The sequence below is a fragment of the Scyliorhinus canicula genome, chromosome 13 (assembly GCF_902713615.1).
Source record: "Scyliorhinus canicula chromosome 13, sScyCan1.1, whole genome shotgun sequence".
Classification (NCBI taxonomy): Eukaryota; Metazoa; Chordata; class Chondrichthyes; order Carcharhiniformes; family Scyliorhinidae; genus Scyliorhinus; species Scyliorhinus canicula.
Window position 1 is genome coordinate 25,274,941 of NC_052158.1, and position 24,335 is coordinate 25,299,275.

The following is a 24,335-nucleotide window of genomic DNA, read 5'->3' on the forward strand; positions in this document are numbered from 1 at the left end:
CCATCTACAAGGCGCGAGACAGGAGTGTGATGAAATGTTCTCGACAACATAAACGACAGAGGAGCTCACTTGATTATTGCTCTTTCCAAAAACATTAAATCCTTCCACCGCTGACAGCACTGGCAGCAGCAGACGCCAACGGTTCTTCGACAGCACCTTCCAAACCAACAACCACTTCCATCCTGAAAGGTATGGGGAGCATAGAACTGGGAACACAACCGCCTCAAATGCACTCATCATACTGACTTGGAAATATAATATAGTAATAATCTTTATTGTCAAATGGAGTCTGACATTAACACTACAATGATTTTATTGCGGCACGAGTCGCCACATTCCTGCGCCTGTTCGGATACACAGAGGGAGAATTAAAGATGTCAAAATTGCCTATTAGCAGTCTTTTGGGACTTCCCTGAGGAAGTAAACCCGGAGTTTACCATCACAGGCACGGGGGGAACGTGCAGACACTGCGCAGATCTAGGAATGGAACCTGAGACTCTGAAGCCACAGGGCTAACCACTACGCTACCGCGCTGGCCTCATATCACCTTTCCTTCACTGTCGCTAGGTGTAGCTCCTGGAGGTTCCTTCCGGATAGCACTGTTGGTGTAGAAAATCTTCTGGGGCTCACGTAGTTCAAGAAGACTGCTCATCATCATTTTTCCAGTGATGGGCAATGTATGCTGCTTGAGCCTGTGACGCCCAGCTGTTGTCAATTAATAACTAAGCCTGTTCAATCCTCATGCGGTGATGGGCAGTAAAGCACGATACATGAAAGGGTGGAGATTCCGGACACCAAATGATAGATGTAAGGGTTGCGCGAAAACAACATTAGTCTTCGCGATACTGAGCAGTTTTTAAGAATTGAAATGTTTGTACCCCTGATCAACACCTAGAGCCCACACAGAACTGTGGCTGGTTTAGCTCAATGGGTTAGACGTGATGCAGAGCAAGACCAGCAGCACGGGTTCCATTCCTGTACCAGCTTACTAGAACACGTGCTGGAATGTGTCTTTACAGTCACTTCATACTTCTGACAAAAAACGATTACTATAGTATTAGCGAGTGGCAGCATTGTTTTGTGAAGGGGAGGTCGTGTCTCACTAACTTGATAGAGTTTTTCGAGGAGGTCATAGAGATAATTGATGCAGGCAGGGCAGTGGATGTTGTCTATATGGACTTCAGTAAGGCCTTTGACAAGGTCCCACAAGGCAGACTGGTACAAAAGTTAAAGTCAAGCGGGATCAGGGGTGAGCTGGCAAGATGGATACAGAACTGGCAAGGTCGTAGAGGCAGAGTGCACCAATGGAAGAGTGCTTTTCTGATTTGAGGGTAGTGATGACTGGTATTACACAGGGATCAGTGCTGGGACCATTGCTGTTCGTAGTATATATAAATTATTTGGAGGAAAAAGTAACTAGTCTGAGGAGTAAGTTTCCAGTAAGTTGACGACAAAAAATGTTGGTAGTATTTAGGATAGTGATGAGGACAGGCAGATGCTGCAGCAGGATGTAGATCGTTTTGGAGACATGGGCGGAGAGATGGCAGATGGAAGTCAATCCGGACAAATGGTAGGTAATGCATTTTGGAAAGTTTAATGCAGGAAGAGAATACCCAGTGAGTGGTAGAACCATCAAGTGTATTGACGGTCAGGGAGATCGAAGTATACAGGTCCACATTTCACTGAAAGGGGCAACACAGGTGGAGAAGGCAGTCAAGAAGGCATATGGCATGCTTGCCTTAATTGGCCGGGGCATTGAGTATAACAATTTTCAAGTCATGTTGGAGCTGTATAGAACCTTAGTTAGGCCACACTTGGCGAAAAGTGTTCAATTCTGGTCGCCACACTACCAGAAGGATGTCGAGGCTCTAGAGAGGCTGCAGAAGAGATTTAACAGGATGTGTCCTGGTATGGAGGGCATTAGCTATGAGGAGAGGTTGAATAAACTTCGTTTGTTCTCACTGGAATGACGGAGGTTGAGGGCGACCTGATAGATGTCTACAGAATTATGAGGGGCATAAACAGAGTGGATAGCCAGATGGTTTTTCCCAGGGTAGAGGGGTCAATTACTCTGGGGCATAGGTTTAAGTTGCGAGGGGCATGGTTTAGAGGAGATGTACGATGCAAGTTTTTTACACAGAGGGTTGTGCATGGATCTCGCTGCCGGAGGTGGTGGTGGAAGCAGGGACGATAGTGACGTAAAGGGACATCTTGACGAATAAATGAATAGGATGGGAATAGAGGGATCCGGACGTCGGGAGAGCAGAAGATTTTAGTTTTGACGGGCAGCGTGGTCGGCTCAGGCTTGGAGATCCGAAGGGCCAGTTCATGTGCTGTACTTTTCTTTGTTCTTTGTCACATTGAATCCCTGGAACTCCTGATGGTCAACGTCGGACCAGAACGCACCCTCACCCCGTACCCCCGCACCGACCAAGCAATAGACTGCCAAAAACAATCGCCTGCTTTGATGTAATTCATCTTATCATCGAACCTCCAAGCGCAGGGAAGCTATGGTCCCATGGTTCAACAGTGCGTCGATGGTCAATCTCTTCCAGGAACTGCTGGAGATCCGGTTTCAGAGTAATGGTAACTGTACCTCTCTTGCATGACCACGTCTGCCTGGAGGGAGGTTGGGATTCAAAAGTGTCAATGTCTACAATGCAGGAAATGAATGAACGACCTCATGCGCTTCACAAACGTTGTCACTGCAAATGTATTCTTATACTGCGCTAGTGTCGTTAGAAGCCAGTAAGGAGTTTGGGTTGCAGACGTGGACATCAGATGGAGCACGTGACTGAATACATGGAAGAGTGTTGGTATTTTTAGAATTGAATTAATTGCACTACAGTGATTGTGGAGGACTTTGGAGGACACTGAGACTGGAATAAACATGCTTTATCAAGTAACGAATATGCACCCAATTATATGATACACACCACTTACTTCTCCTTCCAGGACAAAGGAACTCATAAATTGAGCAAACATACACGGGTGGAGGTGTGCCTATCATCAGAATATTCACTGCGTGGAAGTGGGTTTGGAACTGGCCGGGGAAGAAGCCGGAAAATCCTGCGAAGTCCGGAACTGAACGAAACCCGAATCTGGATGCATCAGTCTGAATTGGCATCTGAGTATATGGGAGAATAACGTGATACATTAATGAGATCAGTGACTGTGCATCGTCGTTACCTATGTATTTCTATTCTCCATTGCTGAAACTCACATAATGTTGAAACAGAAGTTCGAAGTTAACCTCAGGCTCATGATGTGAAGTCCTGACAGGGTTTGCACCATCACATTATTGCTTCTCACCATCCCCCAAAACAGAGAGGTGTACCTTAGTGGATATGGGATTTCAAAGACGCACTGCGGCATAATTTGTTGAGTACATGACAGACATTTCGTCGTTCGGATTTGAGAATTTCACAGCCGAGATCCATGACAGTGGGTACTAGCCATATTCTACGCCCTCTGCTGAACATAAGTTTCTGCAAACAACAAAAAGGAAGCAATTGCAAATGAGAACAGGTCCAGCGCAACACGATGTGCCTGATGCATACATGCTGGTAGCTGTTTTTTGAGGAGGCCATGAGCTCCTCTGAACTGTGACAACGCAAAAAGAGTGCCTCGATATGTTTCCTGGTGCCCCATATTCTCATCTATTCAGGAATGGGCCATCGCGAACCAATCGGGCGAGATTCTCCCATCGGGAGACTGTGCCGATGCCGGAGTGAAAACTGGTGTTTCACTCCAGCGTCGGAGGCATCTCCTGGCCCCCTATTCTCTCACACCCCGGGGGTCTAGGAGCGGTGCCGCGTCATTTACGTGCGCCTGGCTTTGGCGCCCCGTAAAAGAGGCGCCGCATTGATTACGCACCCGGCACCACGAAAATGACGTCTCGGGTATACACGGTTGCCGTCCTCCCTGCGGGCGCCCCGCAAGAAATGTTGGAGTGAGGAAAGGTGTGCCTACTTCAGAGAGGCCGGCCTGCCGATCGGTGGGCACCGATCGCGGGCCAGACCCCTTTTGAGCGCACACCCCCCACCCTCCCCGCTACTGGATGCCCCCCCATAGGCTGCCACCCCCCAAGCGTTCCTTTGCTGTTCACGCCGGCAACGACCAGGTGTGGTCGGCACCGGCGGGAACGCCGCCTATCCGGGACAGAGTATCGCCGCTCGCCCGTTAAAAACGTTGAGCGGCGATTCTCCGAGCGGTCAGTCGTAAATCTCGCCTTGCCGTTTTTTTTGGGGGGGGGGGAGAATCGCGTGCCGGGGCGGCGTGGCGGGACTCGCCTGGAGCATTGTGCCCCGACTTTCAACAATCCATCGACGGTCGTGAGATCTTCGCATTTGAACGGAGCACTGCCAATCTGCCATGCTGGACGTGACCTCATTTCTTTAAGCAGTTGAAGCCAAATATGGCGCGCATGCCCCTGTGCGGTGGAACGTTATCAGGTCTGAATACTTTCGGCACATAACCACAAAGAATGGCTGTTAAGATCATCTCACACAACCGGGCATGAAGCCAGACAAACAGCCTCTACCTTGGGTGCGGGTATTGGTGAAGCAGTGTTGGGAAAGGTAAGATCATGAAATTGTCGTTGCACGGAGGTCGCATCGGTATCCATTCATACCTAAATATATGCTTTGGACGCATTTCATTAATGCCGTTGAATGATCATTACGTTGGCAATTTTAGATACTGGTGGGGGCTTTTAACACCATGACAATTCTCAGACGATAATTGATGAATAATTTGGGATTTTCATCCTTCCCTATCATATGTTCACGCTGCAGCAGCGAAGGTGAGAACATTGCGCCCAGTGTATCTGGTGGAGCTGAAGTGCACAGTCCAGGGCCACAGCAACGGACAGAGCACTGTGCAAGAGTGAAACATTAATGTTTGAATGTGGAGGAGCTGCATTTACGTTTTTGTTCACATAAATTGGCAGCTGAGGAAAAAACCAAAACATCTACTTGCATCATGCAAAGAGTAACAGTGCAGTTCCCCTCAGCAAAAAACCTACCACTGACCTAGTCGCAGCAAAACAGATTATATGGTCATAAAGTCATATAGGTCTGCGATTCTTTGTGTACATATCCCGAAATACATTCCCCGAAAGATAGTTGCTATTCCTGCAACTTTTTCAAAGCGATATCGTGATTTCAATGTGGAAACCTGTGGACTCAACCGTCACTGAATATATTTAAAGTTGTTGGTTAAATTCGTCAGGCCATAAAGTCACGTGTTAACATCATGATTGCATGTGCATAAGATGTTTGTTCCAATTTCATTGACTGAGACTTAAATTTGTCGACATCATAATCAAATTATGTCTATTCAATGGATCTTTAATTTGGATGGATGAAAAGTATTGGTTGAATACAGTGAGGTTGAAGTCAGAAGTGTTCTGGTGGGCTAATCTATTTCATTCATATCTCTGGTTCATATTTATTATCTCGTTGTTTTATTTCTTTGTTGTTATTCATAGAATCATAGAATCCCTACAGTGCAAAAGTAGGCCATTCGGCTGATGGAGACTAGAACTTCCGTCGAGCACCCCAGCAAGGCTCATTCACCCACCCTATTCTTGCCACCCCAACTAACCTTTTGGACACTACGGGAAATTCAGAATGGCCAATCCACGTCTGCATATCTTTGAACGGTAGGAGGAAACCGAAGCACCCAGAAGAACGTGACGCAGAGACGGGGAGAACATACAAGCTCCGCACAATTGCCCGAAACTGAGCGTCCCTGATAAGACCAGAATGATATGCCCCTGAATTGACTGTGGAAAGTGGCTTGGTATAGAGTACTCCTGAGTATTCTTCTGGTGGACATGCCTTAGGGTCTCAGGAGATAATAAATTTGAAGCAGCAATTGTTTTGTAGCTGCTCTGTGTATTTGCCTGGTTCACGTTTATTTGCTGATCAGTAAAGGTTTAGACAATAATCGTTCCGTTGAAAGTCAAGGACAGTTGATTACGTTCCGTCTCATTGTAGAATGCCATTGCCCCGTAGCTGTGTGGCGGAAGCCATCACTTGTCAGTCCAAGAAGCCACGTTTTCCAACTCGTAATCAGAGTGGGCGTAGACGGCTTCACCACTTGTGGGATTGTTAACGGAACTGAAACCTATGCAAGCAAAGTTAAATCTGAACGTAGTTTCATCCCTCATGGCATTGCTGGCTTGATCAAAACGTATTGTTCATTCCTCATTGATCTTCAATTAACTGGCTTGCTGGATTTAACGGCCAAATACATTTCTGTCGACCTCAATTCACACATTGGCCAGACGACAAATTTCCTTCCTTGAGAAAACTTAATTAACCAGATCTTTTATTATGCCGATTAACAATGTTCATCGTTGGACGTTTAATTCTAGAGTTTTAGTGAATTCAAATTTCACCATTTCCCATGGTGTGATTCTAACCTACGCCTTCTCGTTCTCTGCATTCTCTGCCCAATGACAAAATTCCTACGGAATCGGATACCTATATATCTGTACGGTACTCTAGCTTTTCCATGCAAGAATAAGCACAGCAAAACTCTCGGATGATCCCGATTTTTAGCAATTTCTCTATTATTCCTGACGAAAATTCATAAAACTAGGCCTCTTAAAGGGATTGCGTTCAGGCAATGCTGAATCAATTGCTGTGTTGTATTTTAATAGATGAAATATTGCGTGGAAAGGATTCAGGTGAAATCACTCAACATAAATGTTTTCTTCCTTTGTGTTGCACCCATAGTGATAAAAAATTCAACAGCTTGACACGCGCCTATGAAATATCCATGCTGTGTTTAGATGAAAATCTACATTGAATGAAGATTTGTTTTTAATTTAAGTTCAAATTATAAAATTATCCTCAGAAATAATAATGAAATCAGAAACATAAAAAGTAATTTAGAATTTATTTTGGTAACTTGCCTCTTAACTTGTGGTGAAGCTATGATGCAACAATTCGGTCTACATTCGCGACTTATCTCATTTTAATGTTTTTCTCACCAATTAAATTTACCATCTATGTCAATCGTAGTACAGGTAATATTGCGGTGAGAAACTAATCGAGCTATCCACACGCTCTTCCTTACAATGCAATGTAGGTTACAAACATTGTCACATTTTAGCTGTTTTGAACGAGTTTAAATTGTTCTTTTTTATAGAAATTTACACTCTTAGAGAAATTTGCAGTAAGTAATGAGGACGATTATGCATCTCTACTTTTACTGTTATTCACACAAAGCATATATCAGCGCTTGATGAATGCAGCAATTGCATCAGTCATTCAGAATTATGTGAAGCCTGCAATATATGGATGCTTTGTAGATCTGTTTACCAATAGAGAGCAACGCACTGTTTCAGTGTTTTTTTAATTCAATTAGGGAATGTGGGCGTCACTGGTTTGACCAGTATTCATAGCCCACCCCAAATGTTCCTTCACAAGGTGGTGGCGAGTTGCCTTCTTGAACCGTTGCAGTCATTAATGTACAGGAACATTCATTACGCTCTTTGGGTGAGATTTCCAGAATTTTAACCCAGAGGAACGGCAATGTATTTACAAGTCAGGGTGGTGAGAAACTTAGAGAGGAATTTCCGGGTGGTGGGGTTCCGAGATATCTGCTGCTCTTGTCCTTCTGGATGGTAGTGGTCGTGGGTTTGGAAGATGATGCCTGAGGAACCTACGGGGAGTTACTGCAGTGCATCTTGTAGATGCTACACAAGGTTGCAACTGTTCGTCAGTGGTGGAGGGTTTGATGTTTTCTGGAAGATGGACTAATCAAGCGGATTGATTTGGACTGGATGGTGCCATGCTCTTTGAGCGTGGTTGTAGCTGCACTCATTCAGGTAAGTGGAAAATATTGCATTACACTTCTGAGTGTGCCTTAAAGATGGTGGACAGGCTTTGGGGAAACAGGACGTGCGTTACCCGCCGTAGCAATTCCAGCCTTTGCCGTGCCCTGGGTAGCCACAGTATTAATGTGGCTAGTCCAATTCAGTTTAAGGTCAATGGTAATCCCCAGGATGTTGGTGAGGGACTCAGCGATTGTAATGCCATTGAATATGAATGTGTGATGGTTGGAGATCCTCTCTTGCAGGAGAAGGTGGTTATCTGGCACTTGTGTGGCGCTAATGTAGAGCTGCTACCCCACAGGGAACTCGACTGAGACTGCAACTGACATGCTGAGATCCAGAACGATGAGAACATATTTGTCCCACGCCATCGGGAACGCGGCCTATGGGGGATGGAGCATCGTGGGGTGGGTCTCAGGAAATGGCCTGAGGCCATGGATACAGCGCGCAGGATTCCGTCACCCCAGGCTGGGCCAGAGAATCACCGGAACGGGCACGTGCCGATCCACGCTACCCCGACACCAGTCTGCCGATTCTCCAGAGAGCGGAGAATTGGCGCCATTGGAGATTGTACAGTTGGCGCAGCGGACGGTCGGGGTCCGCTACACGCCCCCCACCCTCCCCCTTCCCCCCTTCTGCGATTCTCCGCTCCGTATGGGCCAAGCGTACACGCAAAAATACCCAAGTCCCGCCGGCACCATTTATACCTGTTCTTACACGGTGGGACCTCAGCGTGCATTCATCCGGGGGAGGCCTGGTGTGGGACGGAAGACGGTCCGACCCTGGGGCGGCCTCCGCTGTGGCCTGGCCCGCGATTGGCGCCAACCGATCTGCAGGTCTGCCACTTAGGCTGGGGGCCTTTTTTCTTTTGCGCCGGCCACTGTAACTCTACGGCATGTTGCGTCGGGGCCGCCACAGAGAATGGAGCCACTGCATGTGCGCGCATTGGCGCCAGTACCACTGCACATGCATGCATTGCCACTGGTCCCACTGCGCATCCGCAGACTTACGGCTCGTATCTAACGCCGGGGACTGGCAGCTCGGGTCGCTCCAGTGCTGGTGCCCTATAGGGGTCAGAAACGCTGCTCCTGAGGCCAAGTTGACGCCGTCCTAGAGTACACTGCTATTCAGGGGGCAGAGCAGCACGGAAGGGGCGCCACACTGATTCTGTTGTCATCGGAGATTTTCCTCCGACTCCCTGAATGCAATTTCAACATTGTGGATCAGAGAATCCAGCCGGGAGAATTCGAATGACTGAAGAATTCGCTGTCATGATCTTCTGAATTTGTTTTCCCTACTCAATTAGTTGAATAGATAATCAACACAAATTGTCATAGAATAGTCCTAAGATGTTCTGTGAACATTACAATTGAAGACTGGTAGGTGGGATCTTCCACCGATCATTGCTCGGCACAACATCGAGGGCTGAAGGGCCTGTTCTGTGCTGTACTGTTCTATGTTCTATGTTCTATCGTGCGACGTGGCCCCACCAGCAATGAGATTTTTCTGTTCTGGTAACAAGCCAATGGGGGCTGGATTCTCCAATTCTGGGGCTATGTTGCCCCGTGGGAACCGTGGCGTTTTACGCCAGAGTCACTGACGCAAAACGGCCAACATTCCCCGTTTTACTGGGAGCTGGCAGGATGGCAGCGTGCAGCAACCGGCGCTAGCTTCTGATAAACACCGGAAAATTGCCAGGCCGCACTGTGCTACATGGCGAAAACCCCCCACTTCGGCCGGCTCGCGCACCCCACACCTATGACCCCCAAAGTTCCCCAGCCCCGAAAAATGTCCCCCTTCCCAGGATCGGCAATCTCTCGATTGTGGCGGCGCTGGACTAAGTCCGCAGCCGCCACGCTGTTCCCGAAGGATTATGGTGCGATTTCGGCTTCGGGAACCAGTGAATTCAGCGCGGTTTGCCACTGGGTATGCCACACCATCGGGTAATCCGTGGCCATGAGTGCGCTGCGGAGGAACCCGCCAATGGAGAATCCAGCCTCCTGTTTTTCACTTATGACAATTGTCACCATACAAGTAATATCAGAACTTGTAAACGTTTATTTCGTAACTCGCAGTCTAAGTAACAATCTAATGCAACAATATTGCCTGAATAATATGTTTTCAGAACAAGATTGCTTGCCAAAAAGTAAGATTATGTGATTTTCCTCGCAATGTGCATTTTCTTTTATCAGTCGGGCTTTCTATCAAATCGTAATACCACAATTGATTTGTGTGTATTCCTTCAGTATTTACAGAGTTATGGTCAGCCTATTTATTGTGTCTGTCCTCTCGATGAGTCGAATGTTCCTTAGTTGTAAATTGGACTATAGAACTATCGAACGATGCTCTATTGAACTGCTATGCATTTGTTTTCCATTATTTTCACCAGCGTCAAACTCGATGAAGTTTTGCCTGACACTTAAGGTCCTTCTCGGGTGATGTGCAGGCTGTGTAAAGATGGGGTAATCTGTGATATAACTGCACTAATTTCAGGCAGATTGATTTCGAATCTGACTGGCGTCAATGATAGGTTTACGATAAGTGCCGTGATATTAGTGATATATTCTTAATGCTAGAACCCAAGTCACATTTTTATGTCAGAATGTTTTTCGTAAACGTTTAGATTAATCGCTCCTGTGTTTCCCTTGGATGCCATAGAGTCACAGTCTCATATTGCCCTTCAGGACTGCGCCAGCAATAACGACCACTAATCTCGTGCTAATCCCACCTACCGGCAATGGTTCCATATTCTTGAATGCTGCGGTGTTTCCAATGTACATCGAAGTTATTTTTAATGGTCTTCAGGTTTCCAATATCCACTATCCGCCCAGGGAGTGCATCCAGATCCTCACCACCCCTTGAATGAAATTACTTTTTCTCAATTCCTTCGCAATGTCCTCCCGCTCTCCGTAACATCATGCACCATTATGATTGACCACTCAAGCAAGGAGAACAGCTGCTTCCTATTCCCCCTGTCCGAACCCCTAATTTTCGTGCACCACTCAATCGTCTCTACTCTAAAGAAAACCGAGTCTCTCTTTGTTGCTCAGATGCTCCATCCCGGCAAAATCGTGGTGAATTTCATCTGTACTCAGTTCCGTGCAATCACCTCCTTTCCATATTATGGTAAACAGAACTGCATACAGTACGCTACTGAGGTCTCAGCAACGTTCAGTAGAGCTCCATCATAACATAAATTAATGTTCTTATCTTTATGCAACGATTTATAAAGACAAATATCACATATATCTCCGTAACTAACCTGTTCACCTGCACTGCCGATTTCAGAGATTTGGGAACAAATACCCAAAGACCCACCCATCCTTCTGAGTTTTCTAGTCAGCTGCCACCCAATATATACTTCCTTTTCCTGACAACGTGCATCACCTCGCATTTATCGGAGTTAAATGTCATCTTCCGATGCTCTTCCCATCTGCCTCACCCATCCAAATTGTCCTGTAACCTACGACCTCTTTTCCATTGTTACTGTCCACCACCCTACCAAATATTTGTGAGCCACGACCTTCCTCTGAAGGTGATACTGACTATCCCTAATCAACCGATGCCTTTGCAAATTGGAATTAATTCTCACCTTCAAGTTTATCTCTAATTGATTCCCTTCCGCTGACGTGAGACTCACTGTAATTCTTTGGTTTATCTCGACCACCCTTCTTGTATAGTGGAACTGCATTAGCTGTTCTCCAGTACTCTGGCACTTCTGCCGTGGCCAGAGAGGAATTCAAAACATGTGAACAGGCCCCTGCAGTTTCTTCGTCTCCCACAGCAGCCTGCGATGCAATTCATCCAGGCCTGGGGATTTGGCCATTTTTATATTTGTCAAACCCTTCAATAGCTCTTCACTACCTCTGTCAGACCGCTCAATGGCCTGAAAGTCAAACGTAGTGCCAGAGAGTCTTAGACGTTTACTGCATGGAAACAGACCCATTGGCCCAGCTTTCTCATGCCGCCCAGTTTCTATCGCAAAGCTAGTCCCACTTGCCTGGGTTTGGACAATATCCCTCTATACCCACCCTGCCTATGTGACTGTCTAACTTTTATTAAAGGAAAAAAAGCACGCGCCTCTACCACTGCCTCTGACAGCTCATTCCAGATGATCACCACCCTCTGTGTGAAGAAATTTCCCTCTGGTACCTTTTGTATCTTTCCGCTCTCACCTTAAAACTATGCCCTCTATTTCTAGACTCCTCTACGTTTTGGAAAATATGTTGACTATCTATTCTACCTTGTCTATGCTCTTCATTATTTTACAAACCTCTATAAGATCAGCCCGAAGCCTTCTGCGCTACATGGAAAAAGTCCCAGCCACTCCAGCCTCTCCTGATAGCTCAGGCCATAAATTCTGGTAGCATCCTCGTCCATCTCGACTGAACTCTTTCCGGATTAACAATTTCCTTCCGGGAATAGGGTGACCAGTAATGATCACAGTATTCCATGTGTGTTTTGACTAATGCCTTGTACAACTTCAGAAGGACGTACCCACTCCTGTATTCAATATTATTAACAATAAAACATGGCATGCTAAATGCCTTCTTCGCCGCTCTATCCACCTGCGACTCCGCCTTCAAGGAGCTATGAACATGTACCTCTCGATCTCTTTGTTCTGTAACTCTCCCCCACTCCCTACTATCAGCTGAGTATGTCCTGCGCTGATTTCATCTACAAAAATGCATCACCTCACATTTATCCAAATTAAACTCCATCTGCTATTCATCGGCCCAATTTGTCGAGATACTGAATTTGTTGAATTTCTGTACCTACGTCCCCCTTCTTAATAGTGAATACTGATGACAAGTATTCATTTAATACTGTAGCAATTCACTGCGACTTCACGCCCTTGGTCTCTAATGGGCCCTAATCATTCCCTATTAACATCTTCATTTAAATGCAAAAACAAGAACAATCAAATCGATCAGTGTGATAAGGTTCTCATTCAACAAGTAGATCAAATTTAATAATTATGGTTTTGTAGTTTATTGTAATTCTAAAGACAGTTTACTCTGCAAATATATTTCTTTCAGAAGCAAAGGAAGGGGAAATAATAAGGAAATGAAAAAGTAAGTCATTGCTGTATATATGTCTATCAAATTGGGACAACATTTTCGAAATGCGTTCCTCTTGCTCTGTGCATTATCAAAAATGTACTTAATAACTAAAAAATACCCAACATTGTCCGCTATGATGAAGTTCAGAACACCTTTACGTCTGGTGCAAGTTCCAAGAATTGCAATGACTTTGAGATAATTGCATGACTTCGTGATAACGTTTCTCCAACATACTTTCACATGGTCGAGCAATTCTCAAGTCGTTGGAAATTGTAATAAACAATCCCGATTTATAATGTTATAAGAGACCCATTCTTCCGGAAAGGAAAACCCTGCTGGTACAAAGCATTGGCAACAAAACAAAAGTCGCCTGTTCCTTCCCATTTAGATGGAGAAAGGGATGAATAACTGACATAAATAGACGACACCGAAGTAGAAGAACTGAATCAGAAAAATCAAAAATAATAAATAAATATTCTAAAACTAAATACTTTGACATGAAAAGTAGATGCCTGCCATAATATCCGTTCTTTTGGGTTGGTTGTTCAGAAAGGAACAGAGCCCATGATTATGATTCATTTTTATCCGGTATCAAGCTGCATGGGAAACCGGTACGCAATTTATCAACGAAACAGCAAAATAATGTCGATAGCATTCGATATTTGTATCTCTATTATACCTCGAAATTGAGACAACGCAGGCACCTTTCCTGAACATTTACGATATCTGGAAAACATTACACCGTGTGCCAGACATATGCAAGTGTACATAAAACATTATGAAGGGACATGAAATAATTTGCTATCTCAGAACACGCCACTCGCAAACGTTGCCGTCCATGTGCCTAGATTCACTCGAACGTGGCTTTGTTTTAGAGTTTGAAAATGGACAAATAAAATTGGTGCTCAGCAATTATTGCTTCCAGTTGACTGCCGTATAATGACTCACTATTTTTTTAATGATATTTTTCAGGACCAAATGAGAAGACAACGAGTTAAAGCAGTGCATTACTCTAACAATAATATTTCCACTGAACGACCGTTCCTTCCAGCACGAATGGCTTGCTCGGAATTGTTTTATTTAATCCTGCACGTTATGCTTATTTCAACATAATAAGTAGCATTGTCATGCCCGCTGTTCCTCAGTCAAAATTTCAACCGCTGCAACAGGGAAACAGGGCAGAACTTGTAACCAAGAGTATAAGAATAGAGTAGAATGCTAATTATTCGGAATAAAATGAAAATGAAATGATATGCACGTTGCGTATTGTCACAAGGAGGCTTCAAATAAAGTTACTGTGAAAAGCCTCTCGTCACCACATTCCGGCGCCTGATCGGGGAAGCTGGTACGGAAATTGAACCGTGCTGCTGGCCTGCGTTGGTCTGCTTTCAAAGCCAGCGAATGTTGACTTTTATTGACAGAAAGGGGAGTGCAACAGGGAATATTTGACCACCAAATGTCTTTTAAATTCAACCTAGCCATGTCGACTGTGAACATTGAAATAAAGTACTCAATTCCCACGTATTTGTTCCGTTTTCAATTTGCACACTTGCGAATCTGTCCTGATGAGTGCAAGATGGACAGTTTTGAGAGCTGTCCCTTTTTTCAGCAACACAAAACCTGCGTACTACCAATTGATTATTGTAAGGACAGATATCCCTATTTTTGCCCCGGTGTGCATCGCTTTACATCGTTCTAAATGCAAAATAGGCCTACTAGCTATCTAGCAAAATCACATGATTATTGGCAGCATCCTGTGACTTATGCTGTACAGCTTTGATGTTTCACTTATTTTCTCAAAAAGCCTACGCACTCAAAAAGAAGGGTATTAGTGAGGAAGTCGATTGATAGTGTTGAAAGTCAATTAATGACTTAGATAAATGTTTCGATTGTGCTGTGACGTACCTAACTTATTGACTGCTACAAACAGAATGCACTGATTTTCACAAATAATTTTCTCCTTTATATTAGTATAATGATTCATGGTTTGGTTTCCTTGTTACTTCAAACAATGTCAAGAATCGTGCCCACGATATGACGTTATTAGAATTCTGCTTTGGCAATTTACCATTGACTTAGGGTCTACCTCCAAGTCAAACAAATACACATAAATACAATGACCTACCGACAATTAAAATTGACAAAGTTTTCCGCACATAAACGAACCGTTTTCCATCAACAGATCGACGCTCTTTCATTTCCAATTCAAGCCCTGGTACCAACGAGATTTCCGAAGTGCTGGAATTTGAGGTCCATCACAGATATCCTTCCTCGTGTAAAGGCGATGGCCATCGCCTCTGCCAGTGCTGTCGTCGAGTTGAATACTGGCCTCCAATTTCCACGCACCACCAAGGGGCAGTCGCGGATGCAACGCCCGCCACAGACTAATTTAATGAATGTTGCCAGAAAGAAAACTAGCGGCAAACGTGTTGAGGAGAAACAAACCAGCCTTGGACAAACAGACCGCGGGATTAAATTCTATGGATTTTAAAACGGGACATCGCGGTGTGCCAAAATCAATGCCTGGCCTGTCTACCGCTTGGACTACCTAAAATAATTGGATTAACTAATAAAATACCAGTCAGTCTGTATACGTTCGGCATCCCTAGTCTTACCACAGCACTTATGTGGAAAAGAAACAACTCACCTTTCCATCGTTCTTTCATCCATGATTAGGGAGGTCAAAACGAAACGGATAACTCAGCAGCAGTGTTTGAGTTGGAACTAGAATCCGGAAAGTGGGGGTTACCTCTTCTGAATCTATTGTGAAAAATGGATAAAACTCCAACTTCCACAACTAATTTCTGTGGCCTTCAGTCAGGCCCCAGGGGTACATGGAATTACTCTCAGCCAACATCAACAAGTTTTTCTTATTTTTCTACTTGGTCTCGGCAAAATAGTGGCCACTGTCGGACTTGCTGCTGCGGGAGCTGTAGGGCTTCTGGCTATCCGAATGACAGCAGCTCTCATGGCAGCCATTCTTAACCAGATGTGAGCGGCAATCATGCCGTTATCCAACTAACGCAGTCAGAATATTAAATGGGCGCACTTCCTGGTGGGCAGGAAATTTCACCATCTGAAATGTACTGTCCAATATGTGCGAAACAATTCAACATTTAATCCTGCCTATGAGCCAATTCTAAATTCTATTATATCTTGATTTCAATAAAACCATGAATTGTTTCAAGTTCAATTTCTTTTATACAAGAGGAACATAGATCCTAAAGATTGGTGTATTTTTGAAATCAAGTTGGTGGCCTACGCTGTCAGCGGCACGCTCGCACAGTGATTTCCTCAAAAAGACTGAGATCAAGATTCGATTCCGAACTTGGGTGTCTGTGTAGTTTTCGCACAATGCTCCTCGTGCAAACGTGGGTTTACTCCGTGTGCTTCAGTTTCCACCCAAAATCCAACCATATTCATGTTAGTTGGGGTGTGAGGAGAGGAATCCAACTTAATTTCAAATACACCAATTTGCAGGACGTATGTTCCTCTGGTAACAAAGAAATTCAACTTGAAGCAATTCATGGTATATTGAAATCAAGATATAATAGAAGGGTGCATTTGTAGGGTGCACTTTCAGAAAGTCAGCGCAGAACCGATGGGCCGAATAGCCGCCTTCTGATTGTAGGGATTGTAGGGATCCTGTGATATGTAGAGTGTGCTTTCAAACATTAAATTCAAAGACAACTGTGCTCAGTTCCTACAGTGTATCGTGGTACACACTACTGCTTTTGGGCACCCTTCATACTTGTGCCTCACAGATGACGGTCGGGCTTGCGGACTCAGAAGGCGATTACCTCCTACCATCTGACTACCTTCCGTATCGATGGTACTTTTTTAGGAAGTCCAATTATTTCTCTGGTGAACGGTATCTCCTAGGGTGTTGATTACATTGCTTGTGTCCGTCAATTCGTCGATTCCCCAGCCATGCAATAATGCTTCTTTCCATTTAACTAGAATGGGATGCCTTGAATCTGTATTTTATACATATTCATTACCGTATCTACCAAGATCTACTTCTATAAATATTGATGAGTCGATCGTCACACAGCGACAACTGGCAGGAAGATTGCTACTGGTACAAACCGGACGGATTGCACCAAGGCAGAGATGGGACCAATGTCCTAGTCGGAGGTTTTTCTAGTTCTGTTCAGGAGGAATTAAACTAGTGTGGCGTGGTGTGGGCTCCCGAAGTAAGATCAGATCTGGTAAATTATAGACAGGAAATGGACGCACAACATTACCTAGTGATCTAGAAGATATTGGTAAACCTGGAATAACAAGAGAAGCAACGTTTCAAAAATGTTCAACAAGGTATGTTGAAGGAGATAAACTGTTTAAATTTCAATGCAAGGAGTTTTACGAATAGGGTAGCTGAATTAATGGCACAATTCTACTGTTGGCAGCGGGATATGATTGCTAAAAGGGATACTTGGCTACAGGAGGGCAATAAGTGGCAGCTCAATATCCCTAGTTGAGAGACATCAGGCACGACAGAGTGGCAGATGAAAAAGGAGGTGGAGTTGCGCTAATTGGAAAATAAATAATTCCAGTTGTGAGAAGGAATGATATGCAAAACGTATCAACAAACAAGGTTCTATGGATTAATCTTGGCAATGCACGAGTGGATTGCACAATACCTGGAGAATAGGATAGAAACAAATATGTAGGTACATTCCTCCCTGTAAGAATAATATGGCCAAACTAGTAGGAGACTTTAACTTTGCAATGTCATCTTTGATGATTCAAACAATATAAGGGGCACTGAGGGAGAACAATAAATGCAGCGTGTCCAATAAAAATAGACAGTACGTTGAAAAGCCAACGGGAGGATATGTAATACTAGCCCCAATCTTGGCGAACAAAGAAAGGCAAATTGGTGAAGTGACAGTTGATGACCATATCGGGGAAAGTTTTCACAGTGCCGTTGGATTTAGTACTACATGGAAACGAACAGAGAAAAAGCAGGAGAAATGTTTTGTACCAGGACATTTTGTAGGAATGAGAAGGAAATTGGCTGAAGTTGACTGGATGTCCCTGCTCGAGGATAAACAATTCAAGAACCAGTGGAGGCGTTAAAAAGCGAGATCTTAAATGTACAAACTTGGCATGACGACTCCAAAAAGACGAGGGTACTGCAAAATCCATCAACCCCCTGGGGTGCAAAGAGAGAGAGAGAGACAGAGAGGAGTAACCTACTTTGTCTGAATCCAGCTTCGAACTGTGTAATCCGATGGTAAAACTCAGAGCCACAGCCAACTCGCAGCTCAAAACGAAAGTAAAACCCAGCGCGACATCCCAGCTCCACAAACAATGACATCACTGAAGCAATGTGATAATATAGAACATTTCTAATGGGACACTCCCATGACACTATAATCTCAAAGATGAGAGAGATTGGTCAGTGGAGTCGACGATAAAGGGAAAGACGGATTTTCCCACAGAGACGTGAGAGATAATGCATTTAGGGAGGTTAGAAATTAACTTTGATGTGGAGATGCCGGCGTTGGACTGGGGTGAGCACAGTAAGAAGTCTTACAACACCAGGTTAAAGTCCAACAGGTTTGTTTGCACCGCACGTGCTGTGAGCTACTGGGCTATGGCCAGCTGCAGAAAAATGGGATTAGAAAGGGTACCTGGGTGTCCTCCGCATGGCATTGGCAACATGGGCCGAATGACCACGTTCTGTGCATTAACTTTTCTACGTTTCAATGGGAAGAAAAGTATTTTATGATTGTCGATCCTCCATAAATAACGATTTTAACATTTTATCTGAGGAACAGTAAGTACATCTAGTGACGTCATTTTGAATATGCCCCCTGCCCACGAACCAGATACATCCCCTTCAAGCCCTGTTAATGTTGGAGACCTATAACAGGTCTCCGATATGATAACAGACTTATATGCATTGCAGGAAATGCATTGTCCGCACCACACAATTCTCCTTATTCAATCTGACATGCGTTCCCCTGCTCACAGAGCAGAGATTATCAATTTAATTACGGAGATACTTCAACTTTTGTTCATGATCTAAATCGGCTGGTAACGAATTAGCCGCACATAATGCACCCACTTCTGCTGTTCGTTTTCCACTTAGGACAGTGAGAGGGACAATGGGTAATTTATATGATTTGTGTTCATTTGAAGAGCAAACAAAAACAATTTTGTCTCGTATTAAATCTATCTTCCAATTAAATAATCATATCTGCTGGGCCGTACATAAACACGCAAGAATTGCTAAAATGAAAACGATAGGGTTCTTGTGCCTTTGCCAGCACTATCCTTTCACGTTCGTTATTCAATAATAATAGGGCTCTTAATTTCTAACGGAAAATTTGAATTGAGGCGAAGCAGAGTGTGGGAAACGTAGCGAATCATCAGTCCATATTTATCTGGACCTTGCAAGGAATTGAATGCGACTTGACTCAAAGAGACAAAATATGCCGTAAAATATTTTAATAAGCTAAATTGTATTATCCATTTCAGTTCATCAAGGTCGTCTTCCAGTGAGAGTATTGTTGTCCATAAACTTGTCATAGACTTACTAGCTTTCAAGGCGAGATTCTACTGTTCTGGGTCAATTTAAACAATTCGTTAGACTTTTTATCAAGTCAACCCTTTAAAGTCGTAATCAGAGTTATCATATTAGCTGAAAAGATATGAATGGGTAGGAAGAAGGTAGGGTGTGGTTGAATCTCAGTGGGGCAGCTCCGGATCAACGAAGCGCATCCCAAAAATACCGAATATGCTTACTTCTCGGTCTTTAATCATGTAAGGTTAACCAGCGGGCTTTCCTTCCCACACACCTGTCCCTTCCAAATGTATGATGGCGTGGGAAACAAGGTCTTAGGGTTAAACAGTCACTTTATATGACAAGCAGACTGTCGATTTTTGGGCCCGCCTGAAGGTGGCAATACACCCGTTCCTGCCGGATGTCTTAGCCTGAAATAATTCTTGCTTTCTCCACCCCTCGATGTTCTCTACCAACCTAAGAATTGAGGTGCGAAATAGCCCGAAGTGTATCACTTCAGAGTATCAGTTGAAGCAAGGTGGCGAGAACCCCAGAGAAAACGGTTCCGTTCAGTTTACCGTCCCACTTCACGAAACTAAAAGCAGCCGATAGTGGAACGTGAAATTCAGCCCGTGGGGTTGAGGTTTGGTGTGAACAGAAATTTGGTGGACTAGACGCCAACCCCATTTAAGTGCATCAGACCGCTGCCGCGCTGCCCCCATTAATAAACACGCCCATAGGTGTCAACAAATCAGGCGTTGTAATCCAATATTTCCAGTTTCATTCTTGTTTCGTTAATGTTTGTGCATTTTATCAATTCATTCTAAACCAGGAACTATTCCAAACGCATTATTAGATTTATAATTCAAGTTCCTTCGACAAATACGATGACTTGGGATGTATGCATCCGACAGATTTCCACTACTGAGGTTCTCTTTGTCTCATTCCTGAACATAGCAAGAAAAATCCGACCTTTGTTCGAAGAAAACACAAATGAAAGAAATAAAAACGGAGAAAAAGCAATAGTTACAGGCGATTCAATTGCAAAAGGAATAGATAGGAGTTTCTGTGGCCAGAAACTGCAGTGCAGAATGGTATGTTGCCTCCCTTGTTTTCGGGCCAATGATGTCGGAGTAGTTTACAGGTTTTCTGGTGTGGAAGCGTGAACAGCCACTGTTCCTGGTACATATCGGTACCATCGCCACTGGGAAAAATAAAGATAATGTGTCAAAAGCTTAATATAGGGAGTCACGAAGAAAGTTGAGTGGCCGGACTGAGAAGGAAGTGATCTCAGGATTATTACTCGTGAGGCAGCACTGTGGCACAGTGGTTAGAATTGCTACCTACAATGCTGAGGAACGGAGTTCGAAACCGGGCTCTGGGTCACTGTCCATGTGGAGTTTCCTCATTCTCCTCGTGTCTGCGTGGAGTTCGCCCCCACCACCCAAAGATGTGCAGGATAGATGGAGTAGTCACGCTAAATTGACCTTTAATTGGAAATATTCATTGAGTATTTTAAATTTATTTGAAAAAGGGATTACGACCAGTGCCGCGAGAGAGCCAGTTGAGAAATAACTACCTGGCTGTAGAGATGGTGCGATGAGGAGCGTTACAGATTCCTGTGGCATTGGGACCAATTTTGGGGTAGGCGGGACCAGTCCAAACTGTCGGGTTACATTCCTGGGACGGACCAGGAGTGAGGCAGTAGGAGTATTTGACAGGCTAGAGTGGTTGTGGAGGGTTTAAACTAATATAGCAGGGGGCGGGAATATATGCGAAGAGGCAATAAGGAGAAAAACAAAAGCTTGAAAGGGCATAGAACATACAGTGCAGAAGGAGGCCATTCGGTCCATCGCGTCTGCACCAACGCACATCAGCCCTCACCTCCACCCTATCCCCGGCATCCAAACGCATTATTAGATTTATAATTCAAGTTCCTTCAACAAATACGATGACTTGGGATTTATGAGTCCGACAGATTTCCACTACTGAGGTTCTCTTTGTCTCATTCATAATAACGCATCCTAAACTTTTCTGCACACAAGAGATAATTTAGGATGGCCAACCACCTACCCTGCACGCCTTTGGACTGTGGGAGGAAACCTAAGCACCCGGAGGCATCCCACTCAAACACGTGGAGAACGTGCAGACTCTGCACAAACAGTGACCCAGCACGGAATCGAACCTGGGTCCCTGGCGCTGTCAAGCCACAATACTATTCACTGTGCTACCGTACTGCCATCAAAAGAAAAAGAAAGGAGAAAAAGAAAAGTGATAGGCAGATAAACCAAGAGACAGATTCAAACAGGGCCATAGTGAGCCAGATTGGGAGAGGGAATATTAATATCAAAAAGTCAAGCTTCAATGATTTGTGCCTTAACGCACGGAGCATTCGTTATATAGTGCATGAACTGATCGCATAAATGAGACGTGAACGGGTATCATGTAGTCGACATTACGGAGAAATGGCTGCGGGTGACATTGAATAGGAAATGAATGTCCAGGGCTACTTAATATTTTGGAAAGACAGAACAAAAAGGAAAGTCGGTGGGATTGTATTGCTGGTTAAGGAGGAAATAAACACAGCAGTGAGGGAGGATATTAGCTCTGACAGTACGGAATCAGTATAGGGCATAGCTGAGAAACAGCAAGAGGCAAAATAATGTTACTGGGCGTCACCTATAGACCGCTAAACTACAGCCATATTTTTGGGGATGGTATTTAACAGGAAATTAAAGACGCACGTGATAAAGGAACAAATGTAGTTTTGGGCAATTTTAATCTGCAAATAGATTGGAAAAATAAGATTAGCCACAATACCATAGAGCAGGAATTCCTGGAGTGTATTCGGGATAACTTTCCGGATTAATATGTGGAGCCAACTGGAGGCCAGTCCATCCGAAATCCGATGCTGTGTGATTAGAACGAAATCATTGCAATCTAGTTCTGATCGACCCCTTGGGTAGAAGTGACCATACTATCCTGGAATTTTTCATCGAGAGTGGAGTGGTTGATTCTCAGACGAGATTCCTGAATCCTATCAAAGGAAACGATGATAAAATGAGGCTTGAGTTAGCTGCAATCGGTTTAGGAATGCTACTTAAAGCGATGACAGTGAATTGGCAATGGCAAGTATTCGAAGAGCGCATGGACGAAGAGCAAAAAATGTTTATTCCTTTCTGGCATACAAGTAAAATGGACAACCTAGCCAATCCGTGGCTTACAAGGGAAATCAAAGATAGTAAGGAAGTAGCAGGATTGGCCTAGAAAAACAGCAAGTCTGAAGATTGGGAGCTGTTCAAAATTCAGCAACGAAAGACCAGGGATTGATTAAGAAAGGAAACTATAATACGAAAGAGAGCTTCCAGGGAACATAACAACTGACTGGACAGGTTTCCATAGGTACGTGAACAAAAAACGATTGGTAAACACAATTGTCAGAAACAGGGGTAAGTTTACAGGGGACAAAGAAATGGCTGAGCAATAGAACACATACTTTGGTTCTGTCTTCAGACACTGAAGGTGATCAATATCAATAGAGACATGATGCTGGTGAAATTGATGGGTTTTGAAGTCTGATAAATCCCCACGGCCTGATAATATGCATCCTGGGGCATTGAAGGTTGTGGCTCGAGACAGTGGATGCAATTGTAGTCATCTTCCAGGATTCTATAGGCTGCGGAACAGTTCCTGTGAATTGAAAGACGGCTAATTTAAAAAGTAGGTCGTGAGAAAGCAGGCAATTATAGACGAGTAGATCTGGCGTCGGTGGTGGGAAAAATTCTAGAATCCATTATCGAATATATTATAGCAGAGCCCCGAGAAACCAATGGCAGAATTGGACAGATTCAGCATGTATGAAGGGGAAATCATGTATTTATGAAGGGGAAATCATAGGGGCTGTTTACCACAAGGCTAAATCGCTGGCTTTGAAAGCAGACCAAGGCAGGACAGCAGCACGGTTCAATTCCCACACCAGCCTCCGCGAACAAGCGCCGGAATGTGGCGACAAAGGGCTTTTCACAGTAACTTCATTTGAAGCCTACATGTGACAATAAGCGATTTTCATTTCATTTCATACTTGATAAATCAACTAGAATTCTGCGAGGATGTAATTAGTATAATTAACGAAGTGGAGCCAGGGGATGTGGTGCATCTGGACTTTCAGAAGGATTTTGCCAAAGTCCTGCAGAAGGGATGAGAGTTTAAAATTAAAGAGCATGTGGTCGGAGATGGTGCATTGAGAGTATTAGAAAATTGGTTGCCAGACAGGAGGCACAGAGTAGGAATTAACCGTTCATTTTCAATTTGGTAACCAGTGACAAGCGGGGTAGTGTAGGGATCGGTGCTTGGGCCCCAGCGATTCACAGTGTATATTCATCACTTAGATGAGGGAACGAAATGTCATATCTCCAACTTTGCAATCACATCAGGTTGGGTGGGAGGCTGAGTCGTGAGGAAGATTCACAGAGTCTTTAGTGTGATTTGACCGAGTGGGCAAATGATGGCAGGCGCAGCATAATTTGGATAATTGCGAGCGTATCCACTTTGGTAGCAAAACCAAGAAGGCTGACTATTATCTGAATAAATTAGGAGAGGGGAACGTGCAACGAGGCCTGGGTGTCGTTGTACACCAGTCACTGAAGGTAAGCGTGCAAGTGCAGCACGCAGTGAAGAACGCAGATGGTACGCTGGTCTTCCTTGCGAGAGGATTCATGTACAGGAGCAGTGATCATTTGCTGCAATCATAGAGGGCCTTGATGAGGACATAATTGGCATATTGTGTCCAGTTTTCGTCTTCTTATCTGAGGCAGGATCTTCTAGTTAGAGAAGGAGTGCAGCGAATGCTTGCTGGTCTGATTCCTGGGATGGTAAGCCTGACGTAACAAGAGAGGTTGAATCGGTTAAG

General features: G+C 44.4%; 1 protein-coding gene across 1 annotated transcript in view; it reads left to right on the plus strand.

Annotated features, from left to right (window-relative positions):
- LOC119976764 (spindle pole body component 110-like) overlaps positions 1–14,185 on the plus strand; it is a 546,263-nt gene extending 532,078 nt beyond the window's left edge. The window contains exons 64-68 of the mRNA XM_038817508.1: positions 6,671–6,697; positions 7,162–7,188; positions 9,975–9,995; positions 12,889–12,924; positions 13,885–14,185. Of these exons, the coding sequence (XP_038673436.1) occupies positions 6,671–6,697; positions 7,162–7,188; positions 9,975–9,995; positions 12,889–12,920 (107 nt within the window). The 3' untranslated portion in view covers positions 12,921–12,924; positions 13,885–14,185. The remainder of the gene's footprint in view (positions 1–6,670; positions 6,698–7,161; positions 7,189–9,974; positions 9,996–12,888; positions 12,925–13,884) is intronic.
- Positions 14,186–24,335: the final 10,150 nt, after the last annotated feature.